The sequence below is a fragment of the Saimiri boliviensis genome, chromosome 19, assembly GCF_048565385.1.
Source record: "Saimiri boliviensis isolate mSaiBol1 chromosome 19, mSaiBol1.pri, whole genome shotgun sequence".
Classification (NCBI taxonomy): domain Eukaryota; kingdom Metazoa; phylum Chordata; class Mammalia; order Primates; family Cebidae; genus Saimiri; species Saimiri boliviensis.
This window is the reverse complement of record NC_133467.1, coordinates 32,861,232-32,876,438: the sequence shown is the minus strand read 5'-3', so window position 1 is coordinate 32,876,438 and position 15,207 is coordinate 32,861,232. Positions and strand designations below refer to the sequence as shown.

Genomic DNA, 15,207 nt, shown 5'->3' with positions numbered 1-15,207 from the left:
GACTTCTCTTTGACAAGGCTAGAACATTTTCCTAACTTCCTTTTAAACCTTGTTCAGGCCTCATTTCATGGCTGAAGCTTTCCAAACCACTGCTTAAACTCAGTTTCCACCCTCTAACCTGTATCCTTAGTACAAATATATGTATCATTGTATTACTGTCTGGAGTTATTCATGTGCTCTGAATAGCTCCAAATTTTCTGTATTACTGAATAACAGAAAAAGCATGATTTTTTTTTCAAACAGCAAGTGATTGAAAATACTTTTATACTTAAAATACATCACAGATTTTGGGTTAGCAGATTGTACTTCTAAAGAGGTTTGTCTTGAGCAAATATGAAAATGAATTTTTCATTCTCAAATAAAAGAATTAAAAACAAGAAAACTGCCCAAATGGAGGAGGGATTACAGAGGTATTAAACCGTTACATCTGACCCTATACTCATTTCAGCAATCCATATGCCAAAATAGATCAATAGAGAAAATTAACATGACCTCTACATGGAAAGGACACAGAAACCTATAAAGTATTTCATATTATTTTCATAATATTATAGATTGAGTGAATATTTTATAAATATTTTGTAATCAGAAAATAAAACTCCTTGCAGTTTTAAAATTTTTTTAAAAGATTAAAAATATGAAGGAGTGTCCCATGTAGAATGCACACATATATGTAAAGTTGCCCATTTAATTATTTAATTTTTCACCTAAGATTTATTTTTGTAGGTCCTATGTTTTTCAAAAGTGGAGAAATTAACTAAGAATCTAACCTGACTTTTACTCATGTGTTATTTCTTAAATTCTCTAACTCCTTGACTTAATTTGTTACCAAGTACAATGTTTCTTAGGGTCTAGGAGTGCTCAGTAATTCCACTGACCATTCTGAGTTCCTTTTATTATTGACATTTTTATGATCAATATCCAATGCCTTAGCAGCCAACATTTGAAGGAAAATTTTAATCACATATTTATATGGAACTTAGGGGTTTATACTGTACATTTAGATTCATTATCTTTTTTAATAATAACACAGAAAGGCAGGACAGGATGGTGATATACTCTATTTTCTAAATGGGATATAAAGGTTTGGGATGTTAAGTGACTTTTACAAGGTCTTCAATCTAGGAAAGCTTGATATAAGTTAAGAATATGTTTTACGACAACTTGTCCAATGCTCCTTTTATTTGGGTTAGGAAAAACACAGGGACAACCTTGACTTTTGCCTGACAGTTTTAATTCTATCATATACAAAGACCTCCCACACTCTTGTTCCATCCACTTCTCCTACTCTATTTGCCTGGCTTCCATCTCAAGTTAGTTACGTAGCTAATCAATTAATCTAAAAAAAATTCCTTAAAGCTTCTTTTCAATCTACTTTTTGCTCAGTAAGAATATCTTCCCAACCTCTTTCAAAGCAATAAAAGATCTGTGTATTATCCAAACAGTTTCCAATATCTGTTTCTGAATTTCATAGCTAATATGCAGATAACAGAGAATCGATCATGCCTCATTTTTTTTTAAACCTTTTGTAGAGGCAGCTGTTTCTCCATCAATTTCTGTCTGTGGACTGCAGAGGCTTCTAGCAACTGTTCCCAGCGCTTCAGCAGAGCAGCATAACGCTCTTCAATGGCTTTAGACTGGCTGTGTTGAGCAGCAATCAGTTGATTCTTCAGGTCAGCAATCTCGGAAAGTCTCTCTTGCTGAAAACTCTGCAGACTGGCATCCAGAGTGTCCTGAGAAAGATCAGGAGAGAGGCTATGAACAGGAAAATGGTGCAGGTGTCATTCACATCTGGATTCCACCAGATTTTAATTATAGATAAGGCAAGAATTAAGATGATGATTAAGAAAAAGGAAATATAACTTAGAGATGTATGCAAACATTTGGGGCTGAAAGCTCCAGTTTATGTATATTTTACTGTTAGATTTTATGTTATATATAAGATTAATTGATATGGTTTGGCTGTGTCCCCACCCAAATCTCATTTTGAATTGTAGTTCCCGTAGTCCCCACATGTCGTGGGAGGGAGCCAGTTTGAGGTAATTTAATCATGGGGGCAGTTACCCTCATGCTGTTCTTGTGACAGTGAGTTTGCTCTCACAAGATCTGATGGTTTTGAGGGGCTTTTCCTTTTGCTCAACACTTCTTCCTGCTGCTATGTGAAGAAGGACATGTTTGCTTCCCCTTCTGCCATGATTGTAAGTTTCCTGAGGCCTCCCCAGCCATGCTGAAATGTGTCAATTAAACCTCTATTTTTCATATGTTACCTGGTGTTAGGTATGTCTTTATAAGTAGTGTGAGAACAGACTAATACAGTACACTGGTACAGCAGAGAATGGGGTGCTGCTATAAAGACACCTGAAAATGTGGAAGCGACTTTGAAACTGCCAAACAAGCAGAGCTTGGAACAGTTTGGCAGGCTCAGAGGAAGACAGAAACATGTGTGAAGGTTTGGAACTTCCTAGAGATGTGGAGGGTTCAGAAGACAGGAAGATGTGGTAAAATTTGGAATTTCCTAGACACTTGTCAAATGGCTTTGACCAAATTGCTGATAGTGACATGGACAATGAGGTACAGAGTGTGGTGGTCTCAGATGGAGATAAGAAACTTGTTGGGAGCTGAAATAAAGGTGTTTCCTGCTAGGCTTTAGCAAAGAGACTGGCAGCATTTTGCCCCTGCCCTAGAGATCTGTGGAACTTTGAACTTAAGAGAGATTATTTAGGGTATCTAGCAGAAGAAATTTCTAAGCAGCAAAGCATTCAATAGGAAGCAGAACATAAGAGTTTGGAAAGTTTGTAGCCTGGTGATGCAATAGAAAAGCAAAACCCATTTTCTGGGGAGAAACTCAAGCCAGCTGCAGAAATTTGTATAAGTAAAAGTAGCTGAAGGTTCATCACCAAGACAAGGGATGGGAGGAGGAAGGCCTCCAGGGCATGTCAGAAAGTTCCATGGTAGCTCCTCCCATCACAGGCTGCAAGGCTTAGGAGGGGAAAATGGTTTCCTGGGATGGGCCCAGGGCCCCCTACTTTGTGCAGCCAAGTGGCTTGGTGTTCTGCATTCAGCTGTTCTAGCCATAGCTAAAAGGGATCAAGGTATAATTCAGGCCATGGCTTCAGAGAGTGCAAGCTTCAAGCCTTGGCAGCTTCCATGTGGTGTTGAGCCTTCAGGTACACAGAAGTCAAGAATTGAGGTTTGGGAGCCTCTTAGATTTTAGAGGATGTACAGAAACACCGAGATGTTCAGGTAGAAGTCTGCTGCAGGGGCAGAGTCCTCATGGAGAACCTCTGCCAGGGCAGCACAGAAGGAAAACATGAGGTTGGAGCCCCCCACAGAGTCCCCACTACCTAGTGGGGTACTACCTAGTGGAGCTGTGAGAAAAGGGCCACTGTCCTCTGGACTGCAGAATGGTAGATCCACCAACACCTTGCACCATGCACCTGGAAAAGCTGCAGGCACTCAATGCCAGCGATTGAAAGCAGCTGGGATGGGGACTGTATCCTGCAAAGCCACAGGGGTGGAGCTGTCCAAGGCTATGGGAGCCTACCTCTTGCATCATTGTGCCCTGGATGTGGGACATGGATTCAAAAGAGATCATTTTGGAACTGCAAAGTTTAATGACTGCCATATTGGATTTCAGACTTGCATGAGGCCTGTAGCTCCTTTGTTTTGGCCAATTTATACCATTTGGAAAGAGGGTATTTACCCAAAGCATGTACCTCCATTGTATTAAGAAAGTAACTAACTTGCTTTTGATTTTACAGAATCAAGGACAGAAGGGATTTACCTTATCTCAGAAACTTTGAACCTAGACTTTTGAGTTAATGCTGGAATAAGTTAAGACTTTGGGAGACTGTTGGAAGGGCATAATTTTTTTGAAATGTGAGGACATGAGATTTGGGAGGTCTCAGAGGTTTGGCTGTCTGTCTCTCCACCAAAATCTCATCTTGAATTGTAGTTCTCATAGTCCCCACATGTCATGGGAGGGACTCAATGTGAGATAATTTAATCATGAGGGCAGTTACCCTCATGCTTTTCTTATGATAGGAGTGAGTTCTCATGAGATCTGATAGTTTTATAATGGGCTTTTCCTCCTTTGGCTTGGCACTTCTCCTTCCTACCACCATGTGAAGAAGGATGTGTTTGTTTCCCCTTCTGCCATGATTGTTAAGTATCCTGAAGCCTCCCCAGCCATGCTGAACTGTGAGTCAATTAAACTTCTATTCTTTATAAATTACCCAGTCTTGGGTATGTCTTCATTAGCAGAATGATAATGGACTAATACATTAATATTAAGAAAATATTGGAGTATCGTATGACATTCTAAATTTTCACAATAAAAACCAAATATTTCCTACAGCACGTACCTTTCCAAGATTCTCTTACATTACTTACTACATTCTTCATTTTAATTAGTAGCAGTGTACTACTAGGGATCTTGGAGGTACACAAACAAAAGACTTCCTAGATGTGCCAATTATACAAACTTTTTTTTTTTTTGCAGAAACGTTGATATCAAAATCACACAATATTTAGGAAGTTTCCCCTTTCAGTTTTGATAGAGTGGCTTGTATTTGAGGATAACTTTATTAACAGCTTGATAAAGGTACAAAAAGTCAGCTGCTTGAAATGGATCAGAATGAAACCTAGGTAGCTACAACTCAAGGGACTAAAATTCCAGACTGAAGTCAGAATAATAGTCTCTCCAAATTTCCCTTTGAAGTATAAGCTGTATAAGTTCTTATACATTGAAGTACTAAAGGCTGAGGGGTAAGCATTGCTCAGAGCATTTGATAATCTCATGGAGATAAAGAGACGTAAATTGGCATAATAGGGAACTGTGGCAGCCAGGATTTGAGAAGCTATAACAAGGAAACTGCAGAAAAAATAGTGAATATCCTGTTGTCTTTTCCCCTCAAAGCACTGCAGATGCCAAAATTCTATAGGACAGAAATCCTAGAAGCCAAGCAGAAATGGTAGCTAAAAATGTAAGATCCTAACCAGAGTTTTCAGTAGTTTCACAGTGCTGACTTCAGGACCCATCAAGCAGAAGCAGCCCTGGTTAAAGGGCTTCCATTGAAATGCCTGAAAGTCCATTGGGGCAAAGTCAAAAAGGGAGTACTCAAATAAATTGAAACTATGTCCTGAATCATTTCAATCCCTGACCAAAAAGTAGGAGGTTGGATGGCAGAGGGTGTTTAGTTATAGCTTTAAACCAAAATTCATGAGTTAATTATAATATTTTAAATATCAACAGACTCACTTTCCATGAATTTATCAAATTAGAGAAAGTAATACCCAACTACATAATATTTTATAAAAGACACATACAAAATATAGACACAAAAATGTTTTTTAAAGCCCTAAAGGTGGAAATAGTTATTTCTGCAGACACTAAAAAATGTTAGCACAGTATACTAGTACCTGAAAAAGTAGATTTTAAATCAAGAAATATAATTAAAGATAAAGAGGAACATTTTATAATTAAAAGTATCAATTCAATAAGATGATTTCACAATTCAAAAATGTCAACATAACTTGTAGCCTAACCTCAAAATTTATAAAATAACAAAATATTTAAACAACATGATGAAAAATAAAAATCTGGTTGGTAATATAAACCACTGAAAAATACACATCCTTTTCAAATGTATATATACAATGAAACAGACAATTGCTAGATATAAATCAAGTTTCTGAATAATATAGAATATGTTTTTAAAATATAGTGGAATTAAAATAGATATAAATGTCAAACAGATAATGAGAAAAGTCCCAATTATTTGAAATTAAACAATTTACTATCAAATGATAAGTGGATAATAGAAAAAAATCAAATAAGAAATCTCAGAAAAAAATTTAACTAAATGATAAAAAGAAATGACACACTTTGTGCAATGCAGCTGAAGCTCTGCTTTGGGAAAAAACATATATTTAAAATTGATATATTAGAAAAAATAAAAGGCTAAAATTTTGATAATCGAATTATCCATTTCAAGAAATTAAAAGAAAACGTCAAAGTAATCCCAAATAAAGCAAAAAAAAATGATAATAATATAAAAAGCTATTAATGGAATAGAATATACAAAAAAGAGAAAAATTACAAGCTGAAAGTTGATTCTCTAAAAACAAAATGTTGAAAACCCAGTAGCAAGACTCATGAGACAGAGAGGATAAAATAATAATGAGGAAATTATTAATATTAAGAAGGGACTATCTTACAGATGCTACACACAACAGAGTCCAAAAATTCAGAAATACATAATCATGGAGGATGGACTTTTATGTGAATCAGGTCTTGGCCTTACCTAACATCTATCAATCTCACCTGTTTTGCCAGGAGTGTGAGGAAGTCGTCAAGGTCTGCACCATTGCCGTTGGTCTTTAGGCTTGTTTCCTTATCAGCTAAAAGGTAAAAATAATTAACAAGAGAAATACAGTTGTTCTTGTTTCAGTCATGGTAAGGAGAAACAGAATATTTATAATGCACAAGAAAGCTTCTTGACTCTTAGAGTTGATGATTCATTAGAATATGTGAGCAGTGAGGATCAATGGATAGTTTTTCTACTTAGGCAGGATAAAACTTAATGAAACAGAGCTAGGGTCATGAGAGTTTTGGAGTACTTCATAGAAAAAAAAGAGAGAAATCATAAATTAGATATAAATTTTAAGTAAATCAAACAAACATTTTAGATTATTTCTTAGAACAATTTGCTACGGCTTTCCCTTTCTGAATATCACACACAAAATCTCCAATTCCCCAAAAATGTATTCTCTGGAGTTACGGTACATAGTTACTGCATCAGCATAGTTCTCTCTCTCAGTGTCTGTGTGCGTGCGCGTGTGTGTGCACGTGTGTGTGCATGCACACAAATGTAAGTGTAATTCTGTCCAGAAAGGATAGGAATGGGTAGTGATGGAAACACCTCTTTTAACATGGTAAGAGAAAAGTCCCAGAGACCATTGTACACATGGGATTTATCAGGATTTCTCAAACTTAAGGGACCCTGGATCTGACACATTATACCTATCCAGGCCTCTACCACATCAGCCTTCCAATTGAATTCCTGAAAGGCATAGTCATCTTCCAATTGTAACTTCCAAGCAGCTATTGCTTTGGCAAGAGAAGGGGTCTTTTCATTGAGAGCCTCTATCTTGGAAGAAATCTCTTTGTTCTGACTTTCCTCCTGTAAAACCTGTGAGAAGGAGAGAGACGAATATATTTATGATTGTGCAGGGCTAGAAATGTGTATCCTTTAGTACCAATAGAAAGCACTCATCTCTCTCATTTCAATTATAAAACCACGGTCCTCTGGTCTAATGTAATTATTTTATTATTCTTTCATGTGTAAGAAGGTTATTTCCATTCCAGCATTTAAATGATCTTCTCATGTATTTCTGTAGAAGTGTGACCTTCTTAGTTGGTCTAAGTTTCTAGAAGGTAGGGAGTCATCTCTGCTCTGCTTAACGGTCTTAATAGCAGTTAGATCAATGAGGATTTATTTAAAAAGCTACATTTAAACATAGAAATAATTCTCAAATTTAAAAGAAGTTTCAGTGTGGTTTCCCTCCTAGAGGCTTAGAAAAATTTCTTCAAAATATTATAACATTCTATGACCAAAGCTGGTGATAAGAGTTTTTATAAACACCATGTTCTGTAAAAGACAAGAAGAATGTCAGCAAAGGATTTAAGGAAAACTAAAATGTGTATGTATACAAACTTGAAAATAGAATTACAGCAGCTGAATAGATAATTGTTTCCTAACCACCTCCACCGCAACAAAACGCAGTTTAGAAGAGACTGTTAAAGTTCTGCATATGATCTTAGCACTGCTCATGTTTCTGTATTTGGGTGAGTCTCTTTTGGAAAATGGAAGTTTGAGCTGGAATTCCTTAACTAGCTCACCTTATTTAGGATGTCTTCTCCTTGTGCACACACATTTTGTACTCGTGTCTCATGGACAGCAAAGTCGTTTTCCAAAGCTTCATGCTTCTTTAGCAAGCTCTGCATAAATGAATCAATGAGAAGGTATCCAAAGCTAGAAAATCTATTTTCACCCATATTCAGAACAACTATACTCAATTGCTTTCTCAAATTCTCACTTATCGATGACTGCAACTTATTGGAAAAAAGAGTCAAAGATATACAAGTGACACTCTAACTTAGTACGTGACTGTTATTTTGATTTTGGAATGAGCGTTTTGACTGAAGTCATATATGGAGATTCCTCTATATTGAGATTTATCTAATTCAATGGAACAATGTGTCTAGCAGAAAAAAAAATTAGTATCAATAACACTGTAAACTAAGCCCTGATCCTAAAGAGAGGGAATGAGAACATGGAGCTGCCACTGACTATCACTCCAAGTCTTCTCTGACTGCTTTCTGGAAACATGATGTCTATAAAGCTGGCAGAATGAAAAGAGAAGGGAGGCTGAAGCATGAAGAGTGGTACTTTGTCTTCTGTTGTACTTTCCAGAGAAATATCTATATAAGCCCATCATCACCATCACCATGAGCACCCATTACTGTCACCGCTCCCACTGCTGCTTTCATCTCCCGTTTAGCATAAAAGCACTCTGTCAGTTTTTTTTTTCCTGTACAACACAGTAACTCAGGCTAAAGGAAGAAACAATTTCTATGACTATTATTATGCTTTTTCAAAATCCCTTTTGAAAATAAAAGAACTTTCAGTTCATGATGTTGAGGCACTAAAATAAGATGGTTACTCATCGTAAAACAAGATGAAGTACATTATATGTTATAACTGTATTACATTTTATAGTTTTGAAGAAACTGTAAATTAATATTGAAAAGGCAATTGACTTTGTATGACTGAATGCCTGAATGAATCACATTTTTATATATGTATACCGCATGAAATAACGTCTCTATTTTCAAATAACAAATTCAAAAATAAAAGAAGAAACAATAGAACACCTTAAACTTCATATGGAACCAAAAGAGAGCCCTTATAGCCAGGACAATTCTAATAAAAAAATAGTAAAGATGGAGGCATCACACTACCTGACTTCAAACTATACCTAAACTACAGTAATCAAAAAGCATGGCACTGGTACCAAAACAGAGATATAGACCAATGGAACAGAACAGAGGCCTCAGAAGTAATGTCACACATCTACAACCATCTGATCTTTAACATACCTGACAAAAACAAGCAATGGGGAAAGGATTCCCTGTTTAATAAATGGTGTTGGGAAAACTGGCTAGGTATATGCAGAAAGTTGAAACTGGATCCCTTCCTTTCACCTTATACAAAAATTAACTCCAGATGGATTAAAAATTTAAACATAAAATCTAACACCATAAAAACCCTAGAAGAAAACCTAGGCAATACCATTCAGGACATAGGCATAGACAAGGACTTCACGACTAAAACACCAAAAGCAACGGAAACAAAAGCCAAAATACACAAATGGGATCTAATTAAACAAGAGCTTCTGCATAGCAAGAGAAACAATCATTAGAGTGAACTGGCCACCAACAAAATGGAAAAAAAAATTTTTTTACAATCTACCCATCTGACAAAGAGCTAATATTCAGAATCTATAAAGAACTTAAACAAATTTACAAGAAAAAGCAACCCCATCAAAAATGGATGAAGGATATGAACAGACGCTTCTCAAGAGAAGACATTTATGCAGCCAACAAACATATGAAGAAATGCTCATCATCACTGGTCATTAGAGAAACACAAATCAAAACCACATTGAGATACCATCTCACACCAGTTAGAATGGTGATCATTAAAAAATCAGGAGACAACAGATGCTGGAGAGGATGTGGAGAAATAGGAATGCTTTTACACTGTTGGTAGGAGTGTAAATTAGTTCAACCATTGTGGAAGACAGTGTGGTGATTCCTCAAGGATCTAGAACTAGAAATACCATTTGACCCAGCAATCCCATTACTGGGTATATACCTAAAGGATTATAAACTTTTCTATTATAAAGACACATGCACATATATGTTCATTGTGGCACTGTTTACAATAGCAACAACTTGGGACCAACCCAAATGCCCATCAATAATAGACCGGATAAAGAAAATGTGGCACATATACACCATGGAATGCTATGCAGCCATAAAAATGGATGAGTTCATGTCCTTTGCAGGGACATGGATTAAGCTGAAAAGCATCATTCTCAGCAAACTGACACAAGAACAGAAAACCAAACACCACATGTTCACCCTCGTAAGTGGGTATTGACCAATGAGAACACATGGACACAGGGAGGGGAACATCACACACCAGGGCCTATTGGGGGGTGGGATAGCTAGGAGAGGGACAAGAGGCAGTGGGGGGTTGGGGAGGAATAACATTAGGAGAAAGAACTAATGTAGATGACAGGGTGATGGATGCAGCAAACCACCATGGCACGTGTATACCTATGTAACAAACCTGCACAATCTGCACATGTACCCCAGAACTTAAAGTATAATAATAAAAAAGAAAAAAAACAAGTGTGTAAAATAGTTTGAGGCCAATTACTTTGTAAGTTTGTAACTGTCTCTACAGGTATTTCCATGTAAATGAAATAGAAAGCTCCATTATTGCTAAAAACAAACAAAGAAATGAACAAAAAACACCTGTGAAAAGAATGCTTAATATCACTACTTAGCAGGGAAATGCAAATTAAAACCAAAAAGAGATATCACCTTACTCCTGAAAGAATGGTCATAATTCAAAAGTTAAAAAATAATAGATGTTAGTGTGGATGTGGTAAAAAGGGAACACTCTTAGACTGCTGGTGAAAATGTAAACTAGTACAACCACTATAAAAAAATGTATGGAGATTTCTTAAAGAACTAAAAGTAGAACTATCATTCCATCCAGCAATTCTACTATTGGATGTCTACCCAAAGGAAAAGAGTCGTTCATGAAAAAGACACATGCATACTTCTGTTTACAGCAGTACAATTCGCCATTGCAAAAATATGGAACTAATTTAAATGCCCAACTAACGAGTGGAAAAAGAAAATGTGGTATATATACATCACAGAATAGTTCTTAGCCATAAAATGAAACAAAATAATGGCATTTTCAGTGACCTGGATAGAACTGGGGGCCACTGTAAGTGAAGTAACTCAGGAATAGAAAATCAAGTATCTTATGTTCTCATTTTTAAGTAGGAGCTAAGCTTTGAGGATGAAAAGGTATAAAAATGATACAATGGACTTAAAAGTACTTGAGGGAAAGCGTGGGAAAGGGGTGAGAGATGAAGACTACATATTGGATATAGTGTACACTGCTTGGGTGATAAGTGTACCAGAATTTTAGGTATCACCACTCAAGAACTTATCCATGTAACCAAAACCACCCGTACCTCAAAAACTATTGAAATAAATAAATTTAAAAAATAAATAAAAATGAGCTAAGAAGTTTAATAGAAAATTATCCAAAAAGTCATGTAAATGCCCCTTAGGTATATGAAAAGATGTTTCCGGTTACTAATCATTAGGAAAATACAAATTAAACCACAATGAGATATCACCTCACACCTATCAGGATGGCTATTAACAAAAAACAAAAGACCAGTGTTAGTGAGGACATGCAGAAATTGAAACCCTTTCACATTGTGAGTGAGATTGCAAAATGTCACAGCTGTTATGGAAAACAAAGGGACTATTCTTCAAAACATTTAAAATAAGACTACCTTATGATCCAGTAATTCTATTTCTGTGTATTTATCCAAAAGTACCAAAATAAGAATCTCGATATTAGCATGCTTAAGTTCATTGCAGCATTATTAACAATAGCCAACACATAAAAACAACCTAAATGCCCATCAACAGATGAATGAACAAAAAAGTGTGGTATATTCATGCAATAAAATACTATTTAGTCTTAAAAAAGAAGAAAGTTCTGCAATATATAACAACATAAATGAACCTCGAGGACATTACGCTAAGCAAAATAAACCAGTTATAAAAAGACACATGCTACATGATTCTACTAGACAAATTTATAAAATCAAAGACTGGAATAATAATTACCAGGGCGGAGAAAAAATACTGAAGTTTTACTAATCATAAAGCATGAATTACAGTCAAGCAAGATGAATATGCTCTAGAGTTCTCCTGCACAACATCGTACCTATAGTCAACAATAATATGTTATACACGTATAAATATATTAAGACAGTAGAGCTCATGGTAAGTGTTCTTGTCAGAATAAAACAAATCAAAGTGAACAAACTAACAATTCAATTAGAAAATGAACAAAGAGACATTTCACTGAAAAAAATATACAGATGTCAAATAAACAGAAAAAATGTAAAACATCATTAGTCATTAAGAAAATGCATACGCAAACTACAATGAGGTATCATTTTACATCTATTTGAATGGCTAAAATAAAAGTAGTGACAACACGAAATGCTAGGAGGGATATAAGAGAACTGCATAATTTATGCACTGTTGGTAAGAATGTAAAATGTTATAGCCACACAAACAGGAAAACAATTTGGCTTTTTTTTTTTGGTCCAAAACTAACTAGGCAGTTACCATATGGTTCAGTGACTGGAGTCCTGAACATTTATCCCAGAGAAATAGATTGCTGTTTGCATTAAAATTTGTGCATAATAGCTTTCTCACAGTCATCAAAAAGTGGAAACAACCCACATGCCCCATAACAGGTGAGTGGTTCATCTGTGATACACCACGATACTGCTCAGCAATAAGAAGGGATGAACTATCGTTACACACAATAACCAGAATTAGTCACTGGAGTTCAGTGCTGAGGGAAAAGACCAATCTTCAAAAGTTACATACTATATGTGTTAATTTGTCTAGCAGCTGAAATGACAAACTTATGGAAATGTATAGCAGATTACTGGTTGTCACAGATTAAAGAAGAAGGGAGAGGAGGTGGTTATAAAAAAGCAACATCAGTGATTTTTGTGATGATGGTAGCCTTTGGAATCTTAACTGAATCTTGACAATGTCAATATCCCATTTATGATATACTGTTTTCCTTGATATTTCCATTAAAGGAAACTTGGTAAAGGACACATGAGATCTCTCTGTATTATTTCTTACAACTGCATATAAATCTATAATTCTCAAAACAAAAAGTTCTGTTTTAAAGAAAGGGAAGCTTTTGAGAGCATTTGATAGGAAGCCTTAAAATGCTTGAACATGTGCAGCGAGGTGCCCATACATGATCCTAAAGACTTACAGATAAGAGGAGCAGATAATTTGAATTATATGCTGTATAGGCTTTAAGCTATATTTCTGCAAGTCTAAGCCTTTCCTTATGTCATTACGTTAAAGTGAATAAATCTCTACAAAGAGTTCTTGGTAAATTCCCAATTTTTAGAGTTGCTAGGCACAGTTCCCAAGCTCCTAGTAACTTATTGTTTTATAATCACTCTCTCAAAAGCTGTCAAAATTTGCATTAACTCAAGATCACACTGATTATTTGTTCATTTCTTTATTGAGAAACCCAATCCTGCATTTAAAAGGATGTCTATAAACTGGGGAACTATTTTGTCCAGTAGGCCCTTTTTCCTACAATTATATTTTATTGAAACTTCAGCCAATGTCCAGACATAAGAATTTTTTCAAATCAGTGTAACATGAGGATTTAAGGGCATCTTTACAAAATCTACAATCTGTAAGGAATCTAACTTGCAAGGAAAGGTCTTTAACCATGATGTCTTTGACTCACAGACAAGATCGCAGATTATGGAATTAAGATATGAGTCCTGCCTTCAGATTTGGCTGGTTTCATAATCTTGGGCAAGTTACTTACATCCTTGGACTTTAATTTTTTATATGTAAAACTGTCAGGATTAGTCATTTTCCTTCATTTTCTTTCACTAGAAAAAGGTCTTAATATTACAGGTAAAAACACTGACTACCTAGGAAAAGAATCAAATTGAAGAGAAGAAAATGAATCCATTCTGCCTGTTCCTCACCTGAGTAGCAGCTAATGTATCTCCAGAATCCCCTCGGGCAGCCATAGCATTCTTTTCATTGATCCAAGCTTCCTCTTCCTCAGCATTCTGCATGAATTGCAAGTATTCTAGGGATTCTTCCAACTGAAGTCCTCTGTAATAGAGGGGCAAGCCCCAGTGAGAAGAACAAACTGGTAAGCAGTGGGAGTACAATGGGGTGGCACAATCTCATTAAGACAAATCAGCTTATTCTCAAAGGTTGTTAAACTGGGCCTCGACACAGTATGATATGTGCCTACTGGTCCGTGGTGAAGATCTGCTGTAAAATGGAGGAGATTCCTGCCCTAGAAGTTCATTTTGTGGCACCATCTACTCTCCAGGAAACTTTGTTGGAGAGAGGAAACCCTGGCCAAAAACAAAACAAAACAAAGGAAATGGTGACTTCAGTGTTGAAGAGTATCAGCAGTGACACAATGTCTCTTTCTACTCTGAGCACTGCCTTCTTCCTTAAATGATGAAGACACCACATAGTGCCAGAATCTCCCTTTTATCCCTTTTTCAGGGGGAAAAAAGTCTTCCTATAAGCAAAAGACAATGGAATTACAGACAAAACTTATTAGATTTGGCTCTATGTGTGATATGGTTTGGCTCCATGTCCCCACCCAAATCTCATCTCGAACTGTAATCCCTGTGTGTCAGGGGAGGGACCTGGTGGGAGGTGATTGGATCACGGGGGCAGATTTCCTTCTTGCTGTTTCCGTGCTAGTGAGTTCTCACAAGAGCTGATGATTTAAAAGTGTTCAGCACCCACCCCCCTCAACCCCCTGCTCTGCTTTGGTAAGATGTGTTTGTTTCCACTTTGCCTTCTGCCATTACTGTAAGTTTCCTGAGATTTCCCAGTCATGCCTCCTGTAGAGCCTATGAAACTGTGAGTGATTTAAAACTCTTTTCTTCATAAATTACCCAGTCTCAGGTAGTTCTTTATAGCAATGTGAAAATGAACTAATACATTGTATATGTGGTTCAAACTGGCTATATGGCTATAGAGCAAAATCATTCTTCATCCAAGGGCTGCATATAATATAAAAACTGGGAGATAAAACGAAACAGATGTGTGGCTAATAACTTGATATGAAGGATAACACATGTAGGAAAACAATAATAAAAGACAGCTGCATGTAAATGCAGAAGGAGAGGTAGATTTAGAACAGACGCAGTGATCACTGTTCCTGGAGTTATAGGGGAAAGCTTCATGGCAGACTTGGCATTTGAGAAGTGACTTAACAA

The 15,207-nt window shown here is 36.3% G+C and overlaps 1 protein-coding gene across 5 annotated transcripts in view; it reads right to left on the bottom strand.

The window, feature by feature from the left end:
- Positions 1-15,207, bottom strand: part of SPTA1 (spectrin alpha, erythrocytic 1) — a 191,191-nt gene that overhangs the window by 31,243 nt on the left and 144,741 nt on the right. For all 5 annotated transcript variants that reach the window (XR_012515066.1, XM_074389996.1, XM_074389997.1 and 2 more), the window contains 5 exons: positions 13,942-14,074; positions 7,904-8,002; positions 7,025-7,193; positions 6,326-6,402; positions 1,524-1,733 (listed from right to left, as the gene is read on the bottom strand). Coding sequence is in view for 4 of the 5 variants with exons in the window: in XM_074389996.1 (XP_074246097.1) it covers positions 1,524-1,733; positions 6,326-6,402; positions 7,025-7,193; positions 7,904-8,002; positions 13,942-14,074 (688 nt within the window). In the remaining variant the exon portion in view is untranslated. The remainder of the gene's footprint in view (positions 1-1,523; positions 1,734-6,325; positions 6,403-7,024; positions 7,194-7,903; positions 8,003-13,941; positions 14,075-15,207) is intronic.